The 27,385-nt window shown below is 37.7% G+C and overlaps 1 protein-coding gene across 3 annotated transcripts in view; it reads right to left on the reverse strand.

Moving 5' to 3' along the window:
- Nucleotides 1-3,843: 3,843 nt before the first annotated feature.
- SLC5A7 (solute carrier family 5 member 7) overlaps nt 3,844-27,385 on the reverse strand; it is a 29,235-nt gene continuing 5,693 nt past the window's right edge. Inside the window, exons 3-10 of one of the 3 annotated variants that reach the window (XR_015795407.1) lie at nt 24,815-24,928; nt 23,265-23,420; nt 17,539-17,687; nt 14,988-15,131; nt 13,611-13,764; nt 11,379-11,596; nt 9,396-10,070; nt 3,844-5,457 (exon numbers count right to left, since the gene is read on the reverse strand). Coding sequence is in view for 1 of the 3 variants with exons in the window: in XM_088136565.1 (XP_087992691.1) it covers nt 9,450-10,070; nt 11,379-11,596; nt 13,611-13,764; nt 14,988-15,131; nt 17,539-17,687; nt 23,265-23,420; nt 24,815-24,928 (1,556 nt within the window). In the remaining 2 variants the exon portion in view is untranslated. Of the gene's footprint in view, nt 10,071-11,378; nt 11,597-13,610; nt 13,765-14,987; nt 15,132-17,538; nt 17,688-23,264; nt 23,421-24,814; nt 24,929-27,385 lie in introns of all 3 variants that reach the window. The other 2 variants (XR_015795408.1, XM_088136565.1) reach the window with 2 other exon arrangements.

Consider the following 27,385-nt stretch of genomic DNA (forward strand, 5'->3'; position numbering starts at 1 on the left):
GACAGAGCCAGGTCTTAATGCTCTTCTGGAAGGCCAGAAGAGTGGGGGGCCAATCTCACCTCGGGGCAAGATGTTCCACAGGGCGGGGGCGATGGCAGAAAAGTTCTCCTCTTAGATCCTACCAGTTGAAATTCTTTAGCTGATGAGGTCTGTAATTTGCCCTTCCTGCCAGACCGGGTGGGATGGGATGATGTAATCAGGATGAAATGGTTCCTCAGGTAACCTGGGCCCATGCCATGAAAGGCTTTAAAGGTCATAACCAATACTTGAATTGGACCTGGAAGCAAACCGGCACCCAATGCAGCTCATGCAGCAGGAGTGTTACATGCACAGCCCTCGAGGTGCCCATAACTGCCTGCACTGCTGCATTCTGCACCAGCTGCAGCTTCCAGATACTTTTCAAGGGTAGACCCACATAGGGCACGTTGCAATAGTCCATATGGGAGATGACCAAGGCATGAGTGATTGAGAGAAGGGCTTCCTGATCCAGGAAAGGGCACAACTGGTGCATAACTCAGAGTTGAGCAAAGGCCCTCCTAGCTACAACTGCCAGCTGCTCGAGCAGAAGTCATGAGTCCAGGAGGACCCCTAGATTATGTACTGGGTCTGTCTGGGGCAGTGCAACTCCATCCAGGACCAAAGATGGTAAGCCCCAGATACAGAAGATCCCTGAACCCACAGCCACTCCATCTTACCAGGGTTCAGTTGAAGCCTGTTGTTCCCCATCCAGACCCCCACAGCTTCTAAGCATGCAAAAGAACATCCACAGCATCACTTAGTTCACCCAGGACAGAGATGTACAGTTATCCATATACTGATGATACCTCATCCTGTGGTGATGGATGATCTCACTCAGTGGCTTCATGTAGATGTTAAAAGGGAGTGGAGAGAGCACCGAGCCCTGTGGAACCCCACAAAGCAGGGGCTGTGGGCTGGACCTCTCACCCCCTATCAACACCGATTGGGACTGGCCTTGGAAGAAGGAGGTGAACCAGCACAAACCTCAGGGGACAAGATGTTACATAATGCCATTTCAGGCCTTGGTTAGGTATGTGGACCTGTGAAGCCTAGAATTCTATCAACAGCCTGAAGCTGACACAAGATTACCTACAGGCTGTATGGGTGCAGATAATAGTCTGCTTGGGCCAAGACTTAGAGTCTGTTATGGTCTGCCATGTTCTATATACTGTGCAGAATTTTGCAGTGCTGTACATAATGGCAGGATTCTCATCTGAAAGTAGCCAAGAAGCTTGTGTGACTGAGATACTTGTACGGGAGCAAAGTAATAAGATTGCATGAGCATCTCTGTAAAATGGGCAGTTGAGGAGGATATGTGTTATAGTTTCAACCTGCCCAATGGCACTTGGACACTGTCTCCCCACCATAGGATGCTTCTTACATCTGCCTTCAAGAATGGCCAAGGGGTGGGCATGGCACTGAGCCAAAGTTACCCACCCCCATGGCTTTCAGTTTCTAATTGCAGATAAGAGAGGAGACAATGTACTGAAGTCTCTTGGGACTGAAGAAGTTTGGAGCACTACTCAAATCTGTCATTCTACATCCATTATTCTGACACTTTAAGACATAAAGAAATTGTTCCAGAAAGTTATGGGCAGGGAAAAAGGGCTAGTCGAAACTGGTGATGGTAATATTTGTAGCATTCCATCAGATTGTATGATGAATAGTATATTTCTAAATAGAGTTTAATTTTTCAAAATCAAATTACATGTCATGCCTGCTTTTGCTAATTGGAGACATGCTGTTTATCACTTTACCATCTCTGGAACTCATCAAGCAGTCACATTTACCTGTTTATCTTCATCACTCAGAAAAGAAAAAAACCTTTACCAGACTCCTAAATACTGCAGGGACAGGCTTCAGCTGTCAAGTTTTCTATGTTAAACTCATTTAAAAAAATATATTAGTTCTATGACATCCTCTGTCATAATGCAACTGGCACATTCATTATTCTCTGCTTGATCTGTGTGATATATTTAAATTTAGTTCGCATTATAGAACATGTAATAAGAAAAAGGTATGAAAGAAGAAGATACATTTTAACTTCCATTGTTGCTCTCTGGATATTGGAACTTTGACCTTCTCTGAACTTTGGCCTGGTCTCCAGGCAAATGAATCTACCTAAGCTTTTTATATCCCACAATGTCCCCAGCTTAATTTCTGGGACATTAAATGAAAAGGATGACTAGACCAAGTTATCTAGTATTGTTTGAGACAAGTTCATCACTGTCTTAAGAACTGCCAAGATGGTTCTCAAAGCCAAATTAGTCAGGGTCCCATGAAACCTAGAGCTGGGCCTGCAAAATGACTAAGAGAATTTTGTGTTTGTGTGATATATGTGTACATTGAGGTGTGGTCAGTGTGCATTTTTTTCTTGTGGGAACAAAACACGTGAAGGATCACCTTAAGCTTTGTCATAGAACCACCATAAAATATAGCCGTGATTTCAGTTCTCATTGATGCTATATCATAGAGATATAGATTTGGCAGAGTATTGGCTGAATACGTATGGGAATCTTGAGCCAAAGCCAGTGGAAGAATAATTAGTTGGATGAACAATTTCCTGCATATCACTTATTCATAGCAGGTCACCTCATATCAGTCTTACTGACTTGATTTCCCTCTTCACTGTGCATGACAAGTAAGACCTGTAGCACATCAGCACAGGCTTTGCTTCTTTCTCTACGATTTCAATTATATGAAGTCCTATTTGCTCATACATAAACCTCTTTACAGTTATTTAGGCCTTGCTACTAACAGCTTCTGGGGTGAGGGTGGTGTTGGGGAGGTGGATATTTGTATTAATAAGCAAAGATTGTTCTTGATTTCTTAATGGGTTGAGGCAAAATTGGATGGGGTAAATTTAATACTATCTAATACTTAACTTCATCAATCCTAAAGGCAAGTATCTTGTTTCTGTGACATTGATTGGATCACCAATTCTTTGCTACTTAACATTAATAGGCTAATAGTACATAAAGTGTCCAAACTTGTTTAAGTAGCAAAAAATTTTACTTTACACTTTATGTACTATTAGCCTATTAATATTAACTTGTGCCAAGAAGCTGCTTCACCACCCTGATTCTCACTATAGTTTTGCTCAAAAGTTTCCTAAAATCCCTATCCCTATCTTACCCTGAAGGTTGAGAGCCACACACCATGTCTTGTCCTTATGAATAACATCCTTAGGTATTTGTTCAGATTTCTAGTCCCATCCTTAAATATTTGCTAAGATACTTCTCAGCCTGAGTTGTTTCTCATGCCTGATTAGAAATGCAGTTCTGATTTACATGCAGGTACAAATACATGTGTGCAAAGTTCTCTTGGCAACATATCAGTTTGTTAATGCTGTTAATAGTTGAACTTCTCCAAAATATCTTTAGAAAAAGGATTAGGCTGCTGTTCCCATGTACATGGCAAAGAATCCTGGTTATTCATTGTATGCCTAAAGAGAAGTGCAATTTAAGTGTTGTGTCTGGTTTGGTCAGGTTCCTTGCTTAGCCATGAACATTGTAAAATATTCTTGAGCAAATAATTATTTTGCAGCCTAACCCATTTTACTGGATTCTGTAAGGCTATTGAGTTATCTTGATGAAGGTGGTATTGTTTGTGGGTTTTCTTTTTGAAATGAAATATGATGATTTACGATATTGCTTACCATTTGTGAGAGCTATCTGGGACACATTCTGGAAAATCAGTAATAAACACTTCCTAATATGCTTGCAAATCTTTAGAAACAGATTGATTCAGTTCAATATAGTGCATTCTAGAAATCATACACAGGACACACTGCTTAATGTTAAAATAAATGTATATATTTTTAAACAGCTAGACAAAAATGAAGCCAAAACTAGACATTTGATATTTTGTTCCTGAATTTGTGGGTACTAATGAATATACTGCTGCACATGCAGAGAGAAACACAGATATTGACACCAGAATTCTTATTTGACTCAACCATTTTTAAAATATATTTATGACAGACAATATATATACATATGTTAGTAAATAATAACTACAGCTACTACCCTGTTTAAATAGCAGACTTACAGTTATATACTGACACATTTTATTGGATCAAATCAGCACAAAGTGTAGACAGGTAATTGATCATGTTTCTGCCTATGACTTAAAATATTTTAAATATATTTTAAATGTTAATGATCACTCTGAAAATAAATGGCTAAAATCCAATTGTTTTAAGTATTTCATTAGTATCTTTCAAGTATACATTCAGTTCAGTCTCTCATAACATTCATAATATAGAAATGACTAGTCTTGTTGATGATGAAACAAAGTAATTTTTTTAAAGCTTACTTAGAATCACTTCCCCTAAGCATGGAAGTTATGTAACAGGAGTGCATGTTGATTCTATCCATCTCTGTTACTATTGTTAAGCAACCAGAGCCTTGGAACTTCGAGCTTGTGCAAAATTGTACTACGGCTAGTAGATACAATGAACTCATTCTGGAGTTGCAAGTAAAGTGAGCTAATGGTGGCTTATCTTCACCTCTGGTCCTATTCTGCTCTGAAGAAGTCCTTCAATAGAGTATTTTACCTGCTTCATGCTTGTGTTGACTCAGCAGTACCAATGGGTGCTACAGTCCTGGATCAAAAAATAGGTTTTCACTTTTGCTAGAATTATATTTTAACAACCATAGACATATCAGAATCATGACAAGTTTCCGTCAATAAATATGGAATTAATGGTAATGAATAAGGTTAAGCAAATGATTCCATCCCATTGTGGGTACAATGCCAAGACACAGAAAACGTTCATAGGCTCAATAGAATCCTGTTTCCTCTCTCCATTTACTTATGCATGCCCAAGAATATAAAAGAGGAGAAAAACAGATTTTTCTATTAAACCTATGGGTTTTCATGACTAGGTGAATTGGGAGCATGTACACACTTGAAATATAACGATGATCAGTTGCCAGTGCAAGTTATAGATTTTTCTAACACATGAAAAAATAACCCAATCTTTAGCATTACTATCTTTCTGTGACTCTGAATTCTGTGCATTGGCTCAAAGATCATAGACTTGGTCTAAGGATCATAAAGGTTACAGATTTCTCTTTTTATGGAAAATTCTGCTTGAACACTGTGATGAGATCTTTCTCCTCAAAATATCTAGTGCAATAACAGATGCTCATAAAACAAGATGAGTGAGAAATATGAGTAGTGTGCCCAATGAATCTGAATCATCTACTCTGGGAGATCAATAAGGATATTTCAACCATCGATCCTTCCCTATGCACAAATTTGGTTTAGACTATTCTATAGTGCAGTATTGTGTGATGGACTCACAACATGTTCATCTTTCTTTTTATGTTGAGATACGCACTGACATTTAGGAAGATGATCAATGTTAGCTGAGTCATAAAACTTGAACATGAAGTATGGATCTGCTGTTGACTGTGAAGTGCTCCTTGGGTTCTGCAAAGATGAAAAATATGAAAATTTAAAAGGAACATGTATACACAAATTCCTAGAAAAACGTATTTGCAGCAATTAATATTAGAAGCTGTAACAATATAGTTTGCAGAATGCCCTTCACAAAATCTCTGGACATATATAAATGTAAAGAAAGGAATACTTTGGGATATTGACCTTTAAATCTAAAAATAGAACTTACAGATTTCATTAACTGGATACAGTCAGGAATAAGCCACATGTTACACTGAATGCCTGTTACTCATTTTTTATCCAAAATAACTTATTTTAAAAAGGCATGGCAATAGGCTGCATACCAATCAAGTGATTAGCTTTGGAAAAGGAAACAGAAAGAATAGGGGTATCTGACATTTCTCCTTCTGTAACCATGGGCAGATCTCTGGAGCTGATTTAGGCGAGGAGAGAAATACAATAAGAGAGCCATTCATGGATCTTCTCTTATGTAAAATCAGGTCAAGCTCCTACTTGTTAAGTTTCATTTCTTTCTTGTACTTCCATTTTCCCACGACTAGCAATCCAGGAGTGGAAGTAATTAAATACATAACCATAATGTTGAAAGGGTAATTTATGGCTTGTAACAATCCAGGGTTTGTAACAATCTCTGGTTTATAATTTGTTTAATTTGGTAGGCTTGGAAATTAGGCTGTATTTTTCTAGAAGGACATATCATGTGGCGAGGAAGTATGTTCAAGGCAGAGTATGCCAATAATGATTAGATTCAGAGACAGAGATGAGATTAAAGGTTTTTTTAAAAAAATTAAATGTAATTTATAGAGCCAATTTAATTTGTAATATTATATAGATTAGAATTAAATAAATCTGCATATACAGTGAATTAACCTTGTAAAAATTGGTGAAATCATCAGAATGATTTTTTTCTTTTAGCAGCTATTTAAACTTCTAATGTAGTCCACAATTTTATAGATTTTAACCAAAACATGTAATTGGTTAATTTCCTGCCTCTTTCCCCCATTTTTCAATTTTAAAATGGTTTTTAATAAACTAGGATCAAATTGTCTTCTCACAAGCACTGAAATTTGGGGCACGTGATGGGGAAAAGTTGACTTGCTTTCCTCTGTTATTTTTTTTAAAACATTTGCACTGTCTTCTCTGCTGTGACATTAGTCCCACTGAAGCTGATGGACCTTCTCTTTCTCTAATACTGTCTTTCAGCAATGCTCATGTAATGGTAGCAGCCATTTTCTGTCAAGACTGGACCTGGAAAATACTTCATTGTAGTAATGAGGAAATGGCAGTAGCTTGAGGAAATGATGGAGTTCATGAATCTTAATCCTCCTCCAATTTTATGACTCACCAACTCCTGAAAATCATCACTCTTTTGATGCTTTTAATCATCTGTGAATAAAGTGGACAAAATGGGGGGGGGGGGGGAAGGATCCGAGCATTCCCAATAATTCTCACCCTTCAAGAATACAAACCATTCTTTCCTGCTTTTCCTCTCAGATTGAATTCTCAATTCAAATTATTGCTGTAAAAATGCATTTATACATTTATTTTTTCCTCTAGTGTACTGCTAAGAATATTATACATTAAGATACTGTATTAACTCTTAAAAGAGTAATTAATGTACAATTCCCACTTCAGTAAAGATTATGGTATATTCTGAGCACAACTAATTTCTTTACTACAAATCAAAGAATTGTTGCCACACTTGTATTAGTCTACCAGAGAGGCAAAAAATAATGCAGAGTGGATGAAAGAAGTCATTGGTTGTGGGAATGCAGGAGAGGGAAGAAATATTCCAAGGACTACCATAATCAGCCAATGCAGAGCAGCTTTGGGGCTGCACTGGATCTCAGTAGTGCAAATGATAGCATTTCTCTGTTTTCCCTACTCATAAGGAGAAGAAAAGGAGCCATCCATGTTGTTCAAGGAAACATTCCCTGATGGCTGAGCAAACTATTTGTAGCATATACAAAATATAAAACTATAGCTTTGTGGATGATAGTTTAGGGTGGAGCACCATTTAAAAGTGACAATTCCCTCTTTTTTATTGTATCTAAGAATTAAAAAAAGACAGTGTTGGCAGCCACACAGGTTTTTAATTTTTTGCATTGATTGATCATTCTGGATACTGATGGATGGATGTGGTCTTGCTACCCAAAAGGCTAATAGTTCTATCAGATATTTAAGAGAATGCATCAAATGCTAAGACACATTTTCCTGCTATTTTCCTGTGATTAGTTTCAAAAAGATGCATAAACCCCCTTGCATACATACAATAGCTTAATAATGGCCCAACTCTGTGGACAGTAAACCACATTTATCCAAACAAACTGCTTTGGAGATAATACACAAAACATGGGTATAGCTGGGTGAATGCACACATGATAGCAATTTACCAAGGCGTATATTGGCACTGACTACATAAGGTTACATGAGAGGCGCGTACACACACTCTGAATTCACACTGTTAGACATTTATACAAAGCTATGATTTGGATAAAAGGTCAATACTGTGCTCTAATCAGGCAGTTATCTAATTAGCAATGTTCCACAATGAAAAAGAGAAGCAGAAATTCTAGATGATTAAACTGCTGCCAAGGAATATCATTTCAGATGACAAACAGATACCAAAAGTTTGAATGGTGTTGTACATAAGATGAACTCACTGCACATTTAAAACTAGCATGCTTGGAAAGCATTAACTAGCTAGTTTTCTCTTGACATGACAGTGTTGTAATGATAGAAAATGCTGAAGAGAGATACTAAAACTCCCTTTTACCCCCTTCCCAGGTCACTTTGAGTACCATTTGGGTATTCTGAATGTTTAAAAAAAACCCTCAAGGGTGCTTTTGATATAACCACTTGAAAACCTGGGTGGTTGCCTCATGGCTGTTTTTTTCTTGGCTTTATAAAGGGGTAACTGGTGAGAGAAAAGGCTTACTTTCCACAAAGGAAAAACCTGTTCTTAGTAGAGTATCATCTCAGTTTACTAGTTGCAAGGCGCTGAATCTATGATTTAAGCGGTATACTGTATACATGTTTGTTAAATCTGCCAATTTCAGGAGCACCATTTATTGCTGGAGATCATGGAATCTGCAAGTTCCTCTGCTTCCTTACTGAATCCCTTGGTCCCAGACAGGACACACTAGCTTATGTCAAACTTGTTTGATTCTGGAAGTGAGAGCGCAACCCCGTTTTTCCTGTCCTCCTAGTCCTTCCATCTTGACAATTTATTATGTTGATAAGCATTTTTCCCACTGAAACTTGCCATATGTTACAGAGATTAATTATATACTTCAAGGGTTCCTCTATTTGAGGAGATTTCATCCAAACCATAAACTAGGACAGTGGTTAGCGGTCTCACTTTCTCAATGACATCACTAAAATAGCAGAGCTGAATGTTAGGCCCTTGTTTTATTATATTTTCTTTAAAATATGCATGTTAAGATACTAGAAGCTTAACACAATCATTTGGTTTGTTATTTCTAAAAACCCCAAGAAAACTGCACTACTAAATGTTTATGATTTGAAGTTAACATTCAGCGGTACAATCTTGCTCCAGGATGCGCAAAATAAAAGCTGGGGATCCAATTCAGTTAGAGGATGGAGGGGAGCTAGGAGAACAGGGATTCTGAATTTGCAAATTACTTCTATGTGTGCAAATCAGTGCTATAAATTTTAAAGAAACCAATGTCTCTTTTCTAAACGTTGCATTTCCTTTTTTTTTTTTTTTTTGGGCAATAACCATATCTCCTCTGCAGCCTTCATTCAAATACTGGTGGAGTGAGATACTCTATAATTCCACCCAACATGTTTTGATAATACTATATAAGAGTTTATTCCAGACTGTTCCTGTTTCCAGAAACAAACAAAGAGCTGCATGGTAGTTTGTTTGTTTTTTGGTCTCCATCCATTTCTTCCCAAACTACCTTTAATTTCCCATGGCAGCATACCCTGTTGCACTGTGGGTGAGGCAAAAGCAGTATTTCTCTTCATCTGGGTTGTTGTCAATTCCCCTCTGCAGTGGATACCTCTGGACTTGAATCCGTATCACTGAAGGCCTCTTTATTTGTGAAAGTAGAGCTCAGAGTCAAACTGTGTCGAGGGTTCACTGGTGCCAGTTCATTTAGAACAATATTGTCACTTTTCACAAGAGTAGCCTTGTCCATGTTCTCCTTACTGTACTTTGCAACAACAGCATCAAGGAAGTCTAGTTTGGGCGGTAAAGTGCCACTTTCAAATAAGTATTTTGCTAGATAGGACACTGCAATGTTTGTAAAGAAGGAGGTAAGCATAGCTAATGTCTTAAAAGGAAATCTCTGAACATATAAGTCATCATCTTGATACCAACCAGGGTAGAGAATCAAAGGTTGCAAGGATAGATAAGGTTCTCCTCCAGTAATTCGAAGTATGAACCCAAACAAATATCCTGCAATGGCACCATAGGTATTTGTTCCCTTGATAAAAAGAACACATAAAAGTTGGGGGAAGATGATGATGTAAACCAGGTCAGAGCTGAGGTACCAGAGACCATAAATGGATTTTGCTACCAGAGCCATCATTGTTGCTGAAGCTCCAAACACAAAAATGGTAATTCGCATGACCCAAACTATTTCGTTGTCTGAAGCCTGTAAAATATAGAAACATTTTCATTTTGCTTTCTACTACAGATATTTATATATTACATAGGCATCAAAAAGAATTATATGGACTCAAGATGATAAAAAGAATCTTCTTGTTAATTAGAATATTTATGGCTCATAAACAAACTGATATGATCAGCACCTAGAGAATCTTAGACATATAAGATGCATCTGCTAATGGGAACAATTATTTAATGTACTGGGTTATATAATGCCCTTCCCCTCACAATTCTGGCATATTTGCATAAAGGGAATTTCCCCTGAAAGATAGGAAAATAGTATCATTATTATGGCTGATCCCAGAGTCAGCGAGATGTTTAGATTGGATTTGGTTTTTTTAAAAAATTATTATTGATGATGATGATGATTTCCTGCCTTTTTATATATAACTGAAGATAGCAAACATACCTAATACTAAAATATTCTCTGTTTGTACAATCTGGAAGGAGAACGTTATATATAACTGTTTCGGCATGTCAGCTGTTGGAAAGATTATCTCTATGCTACTTCTGATTGTGAATGTGGTCAGCAGAAGAAAATCCAAATCGCTGGAAACTTCTTTGAACACATGCAGGATAATCATTTTCAGCTGCATTCAGGCCAGAAAGGCACTTTTAAAATTCTGCACCATGCTGTATCTTCATAAATAGGCAACACTGCATTTAGTGCAAGTTATCCAGCTATGGAAAAGTTTCCACTTTGCAATTTTTTCCTTGGTCATAAAGCTAAAATAAATTTAAATTCCTATATTATTCATTCTCTTTAAACACCTGGGTATGTTACACTTTATTCATAGTTGTCCACTCAGTTATTCATAATTGAATAAAGTAAGTTACTAGGAGAAGGCTACTTCTTTAGAGCCTATCTATCTCACAGTTTTCATTGTGAAAGTTACACTGAGAGTTCACTGAAATGATCTGACTATATAAATCACTAACTCAATTTTAAGAGATAGGATTGCAGTTCATCTTCAGTAGCTAACTTAATATGATCCAGAAAATCTTCACTCACAATATTCAAGCACTTGTGTATAAGATAAGATACAGGATTACTTCTTCCCTTTAAACTTTGCAGATAAAAACTCTGGAAAACTTTTGCCTCTAGAACAACCAAAGGTTTGAGAACATTAGAAGCGAGTGAACAGAATTACCCATTTCTCAATGACTGCCACAGACTGAACACATAAAGGTTCATGGTACTCTTTCATTCCTATATATGGTAAAATATCATCAGCTGTCAACTACAGCTCCTGTGATATTACACAATGATACTGTGTTTATAATATAGTCTTACACTTTGTCGAAATGAAAGCTGGTATATATTCCGTACAAACATAGAACTTGCTGATAAAATGGAAGAGTCAGCAGAGGACATAACAGCAGCAGACACTGCCCCAAGGCCAAGGAACGAAATGTACACTGGACAAAGATATTGAAGAACAATTGGTAATATCATGTCGGCTTTCTTTTGAAGCTTGGGGTCTTGGCCCTCATAATTAGTCTTATTCCAAGCTGTAATATAAACATACATTAATTACTAGTAGGTAGATCTGAACCTGAAAAAAGAAATCAAGCGTTAACAGCTAAAAATGTGCTTTTTAAAAAACAAAAAGCTGGACTGAATTGCTGGATTCTGTGGTCTACCCCAACATTCACAGTCATATACTATGTTACAAAATATGTCTACACCAGCTTTTTATTCATGGTTTACATGCTAATCTTGGCTGCATGCTAGTATTATGCCAAATTTACAGAGGTGAAATCTAGTAGACTTTAAAAGGCTTCAGGTTGAGCTAGGTTTAATTTGAATTCATAAGGGTCAAATTATACATTAAGTGTACAATTAAAATTTAAATAGCATAAACTCAAGAGGAATTTAGGATCCAGACTGCATTGTGCAAGGAGGAAGGTTAGTCTCTTGGCTTGCATCATGCTTCCAATAAAAGCCATTTATTGGATTCTAACATAGCCTCCCTCACAGGGCAAAAGGTAGTTTTGAACAGGGTTTCCTTGAGATTGGAATGAGGGAAGGATGGTACAGATTAATTCCCATCAGTGTCTGCAGAAATTTTCCCATGGTTCCTGTGTACTTCTATTTGAAGATGTATAAAATGCAATGACTCAATTGCAATTGCCTATAAAACAAGGTACCCTGATTATATTAATCATCAAATTAATTGTTCGTCATCTGCACACACCCAGTATTCTCTTCTCATGCAAGAACACACATACAAACACACAAGAATGGATATATATTCATATTCATTTTCCCTTCCCCACTTCCACCAGAAATAGCAACAAAAGCGGGGGGGGGGGGGAAGGATGGAGATAGGATGAGGGGAGATAGTATATTGAGATGGAAAGAGTAACAGGAAACAAAATTGGATACTGAGAGGATAGGACCAGCTCACTGTATAAGAAAAGAAAGAGAGAGGTGAAATTAACCAGGCATTTAGCTCCTCCCAAGAAATAGTTAATTTATAAGCTAATCAAAGGCATTTGTGCTTTACAGTGCCATGTCTGCTACCATCTGCAGCTCCACCCACTCATTTGCTCAGCACCTGCCCCACCCCCTTTCACAGGTAATTATTTAGAGCAGTGCTTCTCATCCTTAGCAACTTTAAGATGTCTGGACTTCAATTCCCAGAATTCCCCAGGCAGATTTTGGTTGAAGGATAAGAGTAGCAGCAAGAGCAGTTCAATGGTGGAATGAAGTGCAATGATAACCTCTCTTTTCCTGCACTTGCCTCAGCAGAGCTACAAAGTGATCTGTCAAGAATGCTTTAATTTGGATTCTCACACTGAGCTCGTGGTTGAAATAAGTTGTCTAAATGGCTCTTCCAAACTGGATTCTATGGTTCTATGAAACTGTTTTGGACAGCACGATTGTTTTAATACTATTGGGAACTACACCATAATGGAAAAATAGTATTCATGTATTACAAACATTGTAAGGTTGCTACAACTCTGAGGTAAACAGCCCTCTATTCTGGCCGTTCATCTATCGTTAGAAATTAGTTTCCAAAATGTGTAAAGGCCCATTTCTTGAGTCTTCAGACCCATTAATTTTTTTACTAGGCAATAAGGCCAGAAAAATTTTTAATCATTTACACATACGCAGACACAAAACATGCAATACTAGGGCCACCAATCCCTTAAAAGGCTTTTAATCTGACCTCTCATTAGTACAAAATAAGGACAAATTTGCTGGCTGGGGAATTCTGGGAGCTGAAGTCCACACCCTTAAAGTTGCCAAGCTTGAGAAACACTGATTTAGAGGAAAAAACTACATCTCCCACTTTGAAGACAGTACATGCAGCTGTATACAAATTAAAGAATATCTCATTTCTTTCTCCTTTTCTTTATTGCTTTTTATTCTTTTGATTCAGGGCAAGGATAAAACCCCAAATTAAGAAACAGATTGAAGAAAAAAAAATAGGGGTATCCAAGGGTGGCCATTGCTGTCTCTTGCTCTATGGTTGCTGCTTTTTAAAATAACAGCAAATTGGAAGCTTGGTCAATGTACCTGTTGATGCACCGATGGCACCAATGAGTACCGAAGGTATTGCCATCACAAGACACCCAAAAGCTGCCAGAAAAGAGAGCATTTGCGCATACATAGCTGATGAAGAAGAAAGGACTCGTTGGAAATAGGCTTGCCATGGGATTCCTCCTAACATCTGCAAATAACCATAAACAATACTGCAATCATTCATTCCTGGTAAAGAGAGGCTCACTTGAGTCCAAGCAAAAACACATTTAGCCAACATGCTCCTTTGTCAAACCTATTTGCCTAGCAACTCCACCTTCAGCAGGGAAACAGTGCTTTAAACCTTGTAAGCATTTCCTCCCTAACCAAAGTATGGGACATGACATTTAAGCTAAGCCAGAATGTTGTCCCCTTTAAGCTAGACTTTCCCCCAAACCCCATTATTCTTTGGGTTACATTTCCAGAAAGCAGCAGGAGAAAAGAATGTTGCTGCACATTTTTGCCATGATCATTTACCCTTGGCTTGCCTCTAGTTCAGTGTTTCTGAACTTCAGCAACTTTAAGATGTGTGGACCTCTATTCCCCGAATTCTGGGAGTTGAAGCTGACACATCTTTAAAGTTGTTGAGGTTGAGAAACCCTGCTCTAGTTGCTTTCCTTCAGGGCAGAAAACAGTTCCAGAGAGGGATCTCCAGTGACAAGTTTGACAAATCTCAAGAAATAACTGTGTGTAGAAGCAGTTGTGTTAAGCTGTTTATCCACAGAGAAACTGGTTTGGTTTTAAATATTCTCTGGCATTAACAGTCTAGACCAATTGCTTACACACCATCTTTCTGTTTAATTTTGCACAAGGACTTCAGATATGATGTCACAGAAATTGTACTGGGAATTCTGTATATTAAGCCAGTCTCACACTGCTCCCTCACACATTTCTGTCCTGCTCTATAACCCAGAGATTAATGTATCTGCCCACTGCAAGTATTCTTTTCTAAGTACATTCATCCCATCCTTTAAATATGTATCCATGCAATGATCCTTCTCTTGCAGATCTACTGAATCCTATCACCCCCAATTCCTAGGAAGTGTTCCTAAGTCCCTTATAACAGAGAGGTCATCTGCTTTTTCACAGTGTCATATGACTGTAATGGCATATCTTCAGCATACAGTTAGATTTAAAAGGTTATTTGTGCAGTTGTTCACACTTATTTTGCTTAGCCTAGGGCAGACAACTTGTACAGTTCAATCATTTTGGATTACAACCACCACAATTCCTTGCTGGTTGGAGCTGATAGCAGCTGATGTCCAAAACATCTGGAGGGGTCCAGGTTGGCTCTCCATGGCTTAAACCATTTGCAGTTTAAGAGTTTGGAAAATAAACCTTGAGTGGTTTGTACCCTTTCACAAAAATGCTCACCAGTAAGAGGAAACTGTCAATCCATGTGTATATGTCAGCTGATTGAATGGTTCCAAGCCAGGGTTTTTGGTATACTTCATTCACAGCTGTGTACCCAATGTCTGTTACTGCAGGATGGGACAAGGCAAATGGGACGCTGATCCACTATAAAAAAAATGAAGCAAATAATAAAAGAATGGCATAAATATTTCTTGCTGTTATCTTTTTCTTTTGCCATTTTTCAACTGCAAAACATTTTTGCAGGCAAGAAAATACAGAAGTGGTTTCATTTACCTTTCTTCTCATCTTTCTACCAAATTTATCAGTCAAGGTTGCTAACAATAAACTGCAAATGTGATCATTCAAAGATTAAAATGTACCAATTATAAATGCATGAAATGAAACACATCCAGAGAAAATAAACACCTTGAACCCAGCAGCTGCAACCTTCTCCTTCACACAAGTGGGATTACATACCAGAAACGTTATCTAATTTTTTTAAAAAAAGTATTTGGGGTTGAAAGACAACAGGCATGGAACTAGAGTGATCTTCCTTGGCAGGAAGTTGCAGAATTGGGAGCAGAAGGTCCTCTCTCTGATTTTACCATGTGTGTGTCTGATGGTGGGAGAATAGAAAAGTGTTAGGGACCCTAAAACCTAAACAAGCCTTTTCTATTTAATTGGGTTTCCTTTAACCATTTGGCACAAATTTTAGGCAAGTGAAATTATTTACTTGAAAACATATTGCTAGCATTATCATATTTTGGAGGAGAGTTCCATTTTGAATTCACTTCTACCAGGGGAAATGAATTGGTTCAGAGAAAAGAAAATGCTGTTTTAGGAATAAAATGTTTGAAACTACAGTATATCCTCCTACTTAAAAGGTAATACACAATGCTAGAAAGCACAGAACACATTCAGCAAATCCATCCTGGTTCTTGGGACTGGGAGCTCCTAGCTGTGTTTATTTGGTAATAAGCACTAGTGAACCCAGCTCAACCTATTTATGCAGAGGACTGGGCTCCAGTTTCATAATAGTATATGGTTGTGTATATGTGTGTGTGTACAGGCATCTTGGAACTATGGAATGAAAAGGAAGCAGCGTGTGAGGTACTGGCTGCAAGGCAGTACACGTGAAAGCAATGGTACTGTCCACATACACTCTCTCTCACACACACAGTCCCTATTGCATTGCACTTATCGATGTGGCTGGGCAAGTCTTTTAAGGAGCATAATAAGTAAAAGTTTGCAATTAAGTGTCTTTGGCAGGGTATAACGGCAGCATGCAGCATTAGTGCTACTGCACATGGACACTAAGTGGATGTTGACCTATCTGAGATTATTATTGGAAGGCCTTCTTAAACTTGTGGTCAATCTTGCTTTAAATCTGATCCACAAGGCAACAGATAACCACAAGGTTAAGATAGTGTGTTTAGAGATGCAGGCTTTTTGTAGCATAGGGAAGGGAAACTGAGGGAGAGAAGGGATTAACTAGAGAAAATGGAAAATATAGAGAAATAAAATGTGTCAATTTACCCAACATACTTCATAAAAGTTTATTTTATGGGGGGGGTACATTCTCAGATAGGGATCTTTGCCTTTTTTTGTGCAAAAGTAGGTAGAGAACAATATTGCTTTGCAAATATTTTCACAGACAAAGGTAATGTTTTCTCTATCCAGAAGACAAGGACTAATTACGATGCCTTCTTCTGTATTGAAGGAGGACAGCTTTTCTCTTTGGGGGAAAAAAAATACTTGTTTGCCTCGGTGTGCACAGAGAGAGGCAAGACTGAGAGTGAGTTCTACTGGAGTGAGCAGAGTTTAACTGAGGGCTTCAGCTTTTCTCTTCAGTCTTTCCTACTGACAGAATCTGGATAAAACCGAGTAGAAGGGAGGGAATTCTGCCCTTGAGCTAAATGAAAGCATTCCCTCCCTGTGTTAAAATGCGTGCACAGTGGAGGGAAGGAGAGAGGGAGCAGCAGTAGTCAGGTTTGGAGAACAGAGCTGAGAGATCACATAGCCTGCCCTGTACCCTCTAAGTAAAGATGGTGCCCTCAGAAAACATTTGGTGGCCAGAACTGAAGGATTCAACTGCCAGTCCAGTCAGATTCTGTCCTTGAAACATGGATACCTCAGGCATTCAAAGGCACTGGCAAATTAAGAACCAGTTATGCCATCATCCTTCCTGGCCATTTCTCATCTCCTCTTCTCTTGGGTGCAGATTAACTTCTCTTACTATCTGCAATCTTGCAATTCATCAGCAATTGCCAAATGTGCTAATCAGAGTTCCTATGTAGCCAGGTTTTGAAGTTATAATTTTAAGTTGATTTCAAGCCATGTTTAAATTTGATCCCTAGTTAATATAAATCACAATTACGGGTGGTGCTGACTTATTCCATAACAATGGTTAAGACAAGGGGAATATAGAGAAAAATCCCTAATATTCCCTTTTCCCCACACATTAGTCAGCATGTTCTTGTAATCTGTGTTGAAATGAAGCACCTTCTTCCTCTGTTTGGTACAGAATACAATCACCTTGGTATTACATATGGAAAATAAAGATAAAACTCACCAGTCCTATGAAAATGCAGAACAGCTGGACCACATCAGTATAAGCAACTGAATAAAGTCCTCCCACTAATGTATACAGAATTGCAATGGATGCAGAAATAATAACTGAAATATTGATGCTGACGTCAATGATTACACTTATGGTGGCACCTGTAACAAGGGTTGGGGTAGAGAAATAAGTTAAACCTCTGCAAACAATTTATGCTCTTTCCAAGGTGTTTCAATGTGACTGAAAAATTCATTTTGCACCTTTTGGTCTCTGTTTCTAAAACATGGTTATAGTTTCATGAGAAAAAATAGAAGGGTCGACAGTACTTTCCGGAGACTCATTTAGTCTGATCTGTACAGTATCTTTTCAAGGATCTAATCTATCCCATTTCTTTCTAAATTAGATGTCAGTGGAAGGATCTCCAAATGGCATCTTTCTAAACCACCACAAGATGAGAAGTATAAGAAGCCATGTTATTTTGCACAACCAACTGGTACCTAAGACATGGGAGTGTGAGAATTGTGTCTGTCAGGCAGAAGAACCACTATATATCACCACCCAAAGCACCATGAAAGCATGCAGTGATCAGTATATTAAGTTATGTGAAGTGTTATCAGTATAAGAAAGTGTATGTGGAGTGACTCTAGAGAAAAGAAATAGGAAAAAAATCTAGGAAGTCCTGAGTGAAATTCTGTAGCAACAAAACTGGAAGGATATAATTGTGATGCTGATATGTTCCATTTACATTGAGAGATATTACTCTAGCTATTGTTTCTAAGCTAAAAGGTTAAATATGAGAATCATGGGGTTTGCTCAGCACATTTTGAAGTGAATGCATGTTATATAAGATGCACCCCCTTCTCCCACCATAGGTAGAAAGTATAAAATTACTTAACCGCACAACTGATCCTGTTAATACCGGACGTTTCACGGACAAAACATAGGGCTTATGCTTGAATATGTTGCTGTCCCTGGTCCTGACTCAATAAGCATGTAAGCCACTCACAGTCATACCTTAGCATCTAAAATAGTAAAATCTTAGTTCCTAATTGCAAGTTGTCTTTTTGTGAGCATAACAGGCTTTTACAATATTTCCTTCCACATTGTGAAACATGACAGAAAGCTTTCATGGACAGTAAGCTACATTAAAAGAGAACTTGCATTTTAAATTCCCTGAAAATTGTTTAAGCCACTCAGTTTCCATCACCTCAGCATGCAGCTTATTCTTGGTTTCTGGAGCACTTGCAACAAAATTATAGTTAAAAACCTCCCTGTTGCTTTCCAGATAATCAGAACACAGCTGGAAGTAAGGCTGATTATTTTATTTATTTTTAAACATGTCATTTCAACCAGCTCTATATACATAGTTATCGGTTATTAGGTAGCAAAAGTTGCAAAGGACAGTTCAGGGATTTATCTGAAGGATTCCCTCCACTCATACACCCATGCATGATTTGTTTATTTTACAATTTTGTATATTGTCCAAATTGCAAGACTTTGGATGGTGCACAACAAAAAAAATAAAGACCAATTATGATATTTAAGTGACTTGCTAAAGTGTGTTGGGGAGGGGGCACAGGGACCTGTGGCAGCAATCACAGTAGTGGTGGGGAATAGCAGATCAGTATTGGAAGGCTGTCAAATCATTATTGGGAAAGAGAGGTTAGAACTTTAAGGGCTATTTTGCCTTCTGGTGGCCATGTCAGCTTTTAAGGCTCGTAGAAAGTTTCTAGCCCTTCAAAGAACCTGGTTCTTCCTCCTGTGTAATGCAGTGCAAAATAAAACAGATCATCCAGAGTTTGATCATGGATGACTTGGCTGGAGAAGGCAGGTGGGCTGGTGTGGATCTAGCTTCTCCCAGCTGCAGGCTCTGTACTATAGGGGAAGCAGGCAGGGACATGGAGTAGTTGTGATCTGTAAGAACTTATCTCCCTTACTCAGATACTTGAGAAGACTGATAAACATTGAATGTGTTTATCTCAGACTTGGGAACAAGAATATTTTGGCCCATCTGGATGTACAGTCAACCTTGAGGATATTTAATAACTTGTCTTGTATTGTTAGAATATATCAGTTTCAATGAGTGATACCTTGCCTTGTCACTTCTAACTGGGAGCATATTAGAGATGTCTTAGTTATGATAAATGGCCCTCTGAGGGAGGGAAGGTTGGCTCCTTGTTTAAAGGATGCAATTCCTAGATCTCTTCTAAGGAGTCTGCTCTGGATACCTTGGAGATAAGGAATTATAGACCAGGCTCAAGCCTTCTATGGTTATTTAAGGGGATGGTGGCTGCTTCTTACCTGCAGGCAGCCCTGCAGGAAACAAATTTTCTTGACCCATTTCAGGTTGAGCGATGGGGCTGAGATGACCTTGGTTGACCTGAAGAATGATCTTTGTTTGAAGACTGACAGAGGGTGTGTGACTTTCTTGATTCTCCTGGATTGCTTAGTGGCTTTCAATACTATTGAACATGGGTAACTGTGAGAGTTATTTCTCATGCTGATACTGATAAAAAGGAATACTAAAAAAAAAACAAAAAAAAAATAGGCAAAGATCACCTCACCTTCACAGAAGAGGCAAGTCTCCTCCCTTTTGTATAAAAAAGCTTGAAGAAATGGGCAAGAGTTGCCATAGGCTGTTGATATATATGTGTGTGAAAGTACTCACTAGAATTCTTGTGCTGTGATCTTAACCTACCTCCTAATAAATACAACTAATCAGAGTTCTTAGATTCTTGTGCCATGGATTAACTGTTACCAGTCTAGATTATAAGGAGAAGAATCTGAAGGAATCCTTCTAGATCACTAGAGAAGATTTGGGAATAGAAGGCATGGTTGTATAGGTTTCCATTCCTATCTGTCAGGCAGATTTCAGATGGTATCAATTCTTGAAGCAAGAACTGTTACATAGTGTTCCTCAGGACTGTCTGTCACCTGTGTTTTTCAATATCTACATGAAAATGATGGGGGAAATTATCTGATTTTTTGCTGGGCACTGTCAGTATGCTGATGTATTGAATACCCAAATGTATTTCTCTGTGACATTTTTGGGAAATGGTATACTTTCCCTCAATGTCTGCCTGAAGTCAGTAATGAATTGGAAGAGGGTTAACACATTGACATAAAATCCAGACAAGATGGAGGTGCTCATTGGCCAGACTTCCAAAGTCATGGTAAATATGTGTGTTCAGGAGCACATCACAATTTAGAGGCAAGCTTCTGGACCAAACCTATCTTGATCTTCACAGATTTAAGAAATGACCTGGAGTGCCTTTTTACCAACTTTTGCTGATATGTCAGCTGAGTCCATTTCTGAAAGATAATGGCCTTAAATATGTGGTGCGTGTGCTGGTAACCTTCACACTCAACTATAGTAATGTGTTCTACATGGGGCTGCCTTTTGTCTGGTCCAGAAACTTCAGCTGGTAAAAAGTGTAGCATCCAGGTTGGTCTCTAGAGAAGAACTTGACGAGACTGTATTACCCTTATGCTTAAAGCACTGCACTAGTAACTGATTTCTTTCCAGGAAAAAAAAATAGTGCTATGTACCTTTAAAGCCCTACATGGTGCAGGCTATTTGAGAGAAAGCCTCATTCCATACACACCTCCATGTGTCTTGTGAACATCTAAGGAGATTCATATATAGCTGCTTTTAAAATTCTTCTGGAGGCAATTCAGGATTGAGCCTTTGCATACTTTTGGAACGCATTTTCTGCAGAGTGGAGGGGCCTGATATCTTTATTAGCTTTTAAAAAAATCCCTTAAAACACATTTTTTTCTGTAGGCTTTAATAATATAAATACTCAGTAATCTCAATTATTTTCACCTGCTTGTTGAAATGGCATTTTAACCATTTTTAGCATCTCAATTTTAAATTTATTTTTTAATGGTAAAATTGGCACTGGTAGTCAGCAGCACACCAAGTTAAATAAATAAGTGAATAAATATCAGGAAAAAAAATCCATCAGCTGAAGATTTCAAATTGTTCACTCTAGGTAGAAACCAGCTTTTCTTAGAGATTCATGTTGGTGTTTGCCTTTAAAGCCATAAGCAGCTATTTGAGGACTGCCTGTCTTATGAAGAACGTAATGGGTAGGCATTAAGATCTTTAGACAGGCTCCCATGGAAGATTATTTCCATACATGAGGCGAGATTACTATATGCACAGAGATGGAAAGTTTTGACAATACCTGCTATGGAGGAATAGTTGGTAAAGTTGACAGATTTTGCTGAAATGGATAAATTGACTTCTTGATTAGAGAGAAGACATTTTCTACGTTTATTGGTGACTGGATGCTCTTATGGACTTTTTGTGTAAAAATGGAAAAAAAGGAACTTGTGGATTTATGGTTTTGATGATTAGTTAGGATAGATTATAGAAAGAAGAGTAATACGATGTAACTTTAGAGAGGGAGGTTAAAATATATTTGTACATGTAACTGCTGTGAAGAATATTGGAAGCTACTTCTTTATATCTTTTTTCTTTCTTTTCTATTTTTCTTCAATTTTTTCTTGTTTTTCCTTTGAGTTCCTCCTTACTTTATGTTAGTTTGTATTAGTTTTTATCTTTTTCTTTAAACTTTTTAATAAAAATTATAGACAAAACAAAAAAAATCTTTAGACAGGCTCTTCTGAAAATCATCCCACAATCAGGAGCTTATTTATCTGGCATGTGAGAAAAGGCCTTCTTGGTATGGAGCTGGAATGTCTTCCCTCAGAAGTTTTGTCCATTCCAGCTCCCTTTGCTTTTGGAAGAGCAGTTTAAGGACATGGCACCTGTCTTGCCAGGCTTCAGGCATTAACATTTGTATTGGTTTTACTATAGGTCTTTGAATGTTTATTGTTATCGGTTGCCACCCTGAATGCAAAGATAAGATGATATTATCACTACTATTATACCAAGGTGGTAGATGAACCCATTGTGCTATGAAAGTTTTGTTATACCCAGCTTTGTCTATATATCAATCATGTTTTGTCATATTAGTTTGGTTTTCTACTGTATTTATTTTTTTGACTTTTACTGTGTTTTATTTTTACTGGCGTAGTTCACCCAGAGTCATAAATTGTGAGCAGGGCGGTCTTATACAGTCTAAATAGATAGATAGATAGATAGATAGATAGATAGATAGATAGATAGATAGATAGATAGATAAAATTATCCAATTGCATGTCTTCAGTGGGGCTCAGGCTGGAGTTCCAAGGCACATTCTGTGATGAAGTTGACAATAGTTATTCACTGGGTACACATTTAAAAGGATATATAAGTTTGCAAGGATATAAGCTCATACGCACAGATCTATACAATCCTGTATGTTGCAACTAAATAGCATATAAATGTATGATATATGCACAAGTACAATATATAGTCTTTAAGATTTTAAGGCATTCACTAAATAGGCCAAATGTTTTAAATGTTTAAAAATACATTTTGAATTTGTGGCATCCCCGCTCAAAATCTCTTTAAATCCAATTGTACAGCTAAATCCTTTCATGATTACTCTCTTCAAATATTACTATAAATAAGAGAACACCTGGCTATTCTACACAATATTTTACTCTCAGTGTTCTGATTAGTACTACCACACTGTAGTTATCATATATATTGGAGAAGGCTTGTTTGATTTTTAAGCATTTGTTTAGAAGAACATTTGTGCAAATGTATCTCATTTCTCAATTTGCATATTTCCTCCTTATCCAGAGTGATTTTATACAATTGATTTGTTCACAGAATTCCTTACCTAATGCAGAAAAGATGGCTGCTGCCCAGAACATTTCTCCCATCAGGGCGGGTATGAAGATAAGCCCTCCCATCCGTTTTCCATAAATTTGTTGGAATGGATCCAACATTGTCACATACCCTTTGGAACGCATGGGCTTTGCAAAAAACAAGCCACCTAAAAGATAAAAAAACATCAGAAATATCATAGACATAAAAAAAAAACTATTAAGTCAACTCAGTGTTTTCCTGATTCAATGTATTTTCCATCTTCAATAATCACTGTAATCTATGATTATGCATACCTTTTTCTATAGAAATAAGTTTTTATTTTAAAAAGACGCTGCAAGCTCATAAGCCCATAAAAGATTTTATTTTAACCATAGGCAGCAGTGTTCTGTTTACAAAATAAGAAATACCTGCACGCCCAGGAAATTCTTTTGCAAATCCATTATTAAAAATCATCCATATTTATAGCTCTAGAATACTCCATTTTCTAAGCATCACTGATATTGACTGGAAACTAGAGTACCTTTACAATTCAGATAATATCCTATTTTATAAAGCCTTAAAATGGAAGCAAAAATTATCTCTATGAACTGCAAACCTTTTGTGAAATTGAAAAAAGTTTGAATTCTAATTATTTTTCTGGGTCAAGTAGCCAGCCATAACAATGGATGATGATAGGTTTTATATATGTAATATCACTCTGCTTATAAGAAACATCTAAACACACACCAAATCATTTTTCCATAATATAACAATCCAATAAACCTTTCTTCTCAATGACTATATAATAATGGAACTGGGGTTCTTATAGTTGTTACTGCTAGTGCATGACCAGTGGAATGTTATAATCAGTATTAGGTGTTTCAGTAAAAGAATAGAAATTATCACTTGGACACAGACTTAATTTTACTTAGAGCAGCTCCTTTACTTAGTCTTACTCAGAGCAGTTATCCCAACAGAGGAAAAATTCAGTAGTGGAATTAATTACATAATAAATGTAATTTATTACAAAACTGTAGGTTCTCTTTTATTGGATATATTAAAACAAAGGTTGAGCTCCCATATGCTTGGGTGCTTTAATTTGTATTCCTGCCTTGAACAGGATGTTGAACAATGTCCTATGTTGTCCCAAGGCTTTGATTCTATGATTCATCAAAATCAACAGGATTTAATTTCCATCCATTTTAGCTTGTTTAGTAAATAGCTTAATCTAACAATGACTAATTCTTGATGCTACCCAATATTTGAAAGAAAAAATATCCTCCTGTAAGTTTCTTGTGCACTTTTAAAAACTGACCGCAGCAAAAACACTAAATAACACCAGGCTTTGACATGAATTGGATCCTTAATATCTTAGTGCAAGACAGCTGAACATAGGTCTGCAATACCATCTCTAGTGCTGGCTGCACCCATTTTCCCCAAATCCATTTACACTGAAAGAACACAGGAATAGACAGTGACATTGTTTTCTGGTCTCAGTGGCAGCAGAATCTTGGCTTAAGCTTTATCTTTGCCATTTTAATAATACATTTGTCTTTTGCTTTGTTTCCAGCTTTAGCTTACCTACAACTAGGCTAAGTGCATACCCAAAGGGTGCCTGAGCCCAGGCGAGTCCATAGCCTGGAACATACACTGCTTCAGCTGTCCCATTTATATAACCGCCTCCAACCCAGGTGGCTGCGGAAGAAATGGAGAACTTTAGATTACACAATGGATGGGGAAAGCAAAGGTGAATAATTTATTTGCGCAGCAAAAATAATGTAATGGAGAATGACATCGTGCGCAATCACATCTCAACTAAATACTTCTTAGTTTGCATGCCCTTAATTTGCAAATTTACATCACGCATTAAAAATGAGTAGATTTAGTCCATTTAAATAAGTAACGGGAAAGAGAGAAAGAAAAAAGAGCAAATTGTAACTGGCATATACATACAGTACATACATCTAAATGCTAGTCTTAATGCTCTTTGTTACTCTGTTTCTGCTTAGACTTATTTTTGTCTTTTAGGCTCTGCCTTGTCTTCACTCACAGAAGAAATGGCAATGTAGTTCTTTTCTGAGCACCTAGTGAACTGATTCTCAGTAGCATCACCATCAAACAGGAGATACTGAACATTTCCACCCAGCTCACAAATATATGTTTAGCTGGGAGAATATTCAAATGTTTACAGCTTAGTAAAATTCTGCATTATAATGGCAGTGATTATCTCTCCTACAGCTTGCCTTTTCCAAATATTTCAAGAAGTAAGAAATACATCATGGATCCACATTAATTCAACAGTACTTTGGCCCTCATTGGCCCTATCATCCTCTGAAGAGGCTTCGGGGTTATCAATAGCATAAAGTTGTTGGACAACAGGATTTCACATTCAACACCAGGAATCTTGGACTTAAATTGTTGGCTGAACACTAGGGAATGAGGATTGGTATCATCATGTACTAATGAGCCACCTCGGGTTACCAAATGGATTATGCATGTTCCAGGTGAAACCTCTGTATTTCTATAGGCAAGAATCAATGTGACATTCTCTGACTGAGTCTCTTCCTTCTTCGTTCCTGCCTCTCTGTATACAGGGGCTCTGTATAACCCCCAGTCGTGTCAGATTATTCCACACAGAAACGGAAATTCTGATTAAGTTCCCTATGGTCCAGGGTTGGCGGCTGACATAAGTGATGTATTTTTCATAAACAGGCTGCTTTAGTATTTATTATGAACCTCCCCAAATGAGTTTCATAATTCTGAACCTGAATGGAATTAGGCTGGGGGATTTGAAAAACTTAGGATAGAATTAAAAAAAGAAAAGAAACAAAACCCTCTAGTTGGGATACTAAGCTATGTACCTCAATGAAATACCTGAAAATAGTGGAAAATGTACTATTTATTGGAATGGCTTCCTAGAATCATAGTGGAAGCTGTGGTTAATCTGTTGCCCAAATATGTATCATTGGCTAATTCCCATCCCTGCTGATACCTCCTATACAGACAAAAAGGGATATTTTGAAACACTCAAGCCAATATATAACAGAAATGAAAAAAGTTAGATAGATATTCTGATATTACTTCCTACCAAAAGAATAGGATATTGCAAAATCAGTGGCATGTAAGCAGTCTGCAAGTTGCTATTATTGTTCTTCTTGTGAAAGATGAGGATATAAATACTACTAATAATATTGATTTATTAGTAGTAGTAATTTATCCCTCTTTTTTTCTCTGAAGGCATTCAAGCCAGATATTTTTAAAAACAATTTAACAAGCAATTCATGTCTGATAATAAATAGTTAAAACTCACTATTAACTAATTCAAAGGAAAAGGCTTGGTTAAAGAGGAAAGTCTTTCCTAGAAATAGAAAGAGTAGGAGTGAAGCATAATTTCCAAACTAGGAAGCTGTGACTATGGAATGAAGACAAAGTCCCTTTGTTATTTATTCTGCTTGTGTGGATGCCACACAAGCCGATCATGGAAAGAACATGTAACAGAATGGCTCTGGAAAGCCAATGCTGCTAGTGGAATTTTAAGCTGCATGATGGATATGCAGATAACTGATATAACATGGATATGGTAAGGTGCAACTCAGGTGGCATTGCTGGCTGTTGTAGCAAGCCTTACTCAGATCAGTTATCCACACCGCAGTCCTGCTCTAGCCAAAGTAGTACCTTCTACACAGAAACCAAAATGTCTGCAGCACCAAGAATAATATAGAAAAAACCTATACTGGTAGTCCTCTAGTTACAATCATTTGTTCAGTGACCATTTGAAATTACGGTGGTGCTGAATGTATAGTACTTACACCTGGTCCTCAAAGTTACAGCTGTTGCAGCACCCCTGCGGTTATGTGATTAAAATTTGGGTGCCTGGCAGCCTGCCTGCACTTACAATCGCCAAGGGAGCTTCAACTACCCTTACCTGATTATCTCCCCCCCATCTCTGCCCTTTTGGCCACCCTGCACAGCGCCACTCTTCGGTGGCAGTAGCACTGGGGCTGAAGTAGAGGCCTGGGGCCTTCAGCAGTCTCAGGTGGCCGCCACCCCCACGAGGCCTCTACTTTAGCCGCAATGCCTCCACTACCACTGAGTGCCATCTGAAGCCTTGTGCCGTAGCCAGCCATCCCAGTGCCACAGTGCAAAGTCCCA

The sequence above is a fragment of the Python bivittatus genome, unplaced genomic scaffold (genome assembly GCF_059951505.1).
Source record: "Python bivittatus isolate LINGU-HERP-01145 unplaced genomic scaffold, Pbiv_v1 ctg000060_np1212, whole genome shotgun sequence".
Classification (NCBI taxonomy): Eukaryota; Metazoa; Chordata; class Lepidosauria; order Squamata; family Pythonidae; genus Python; species Python bivittatus.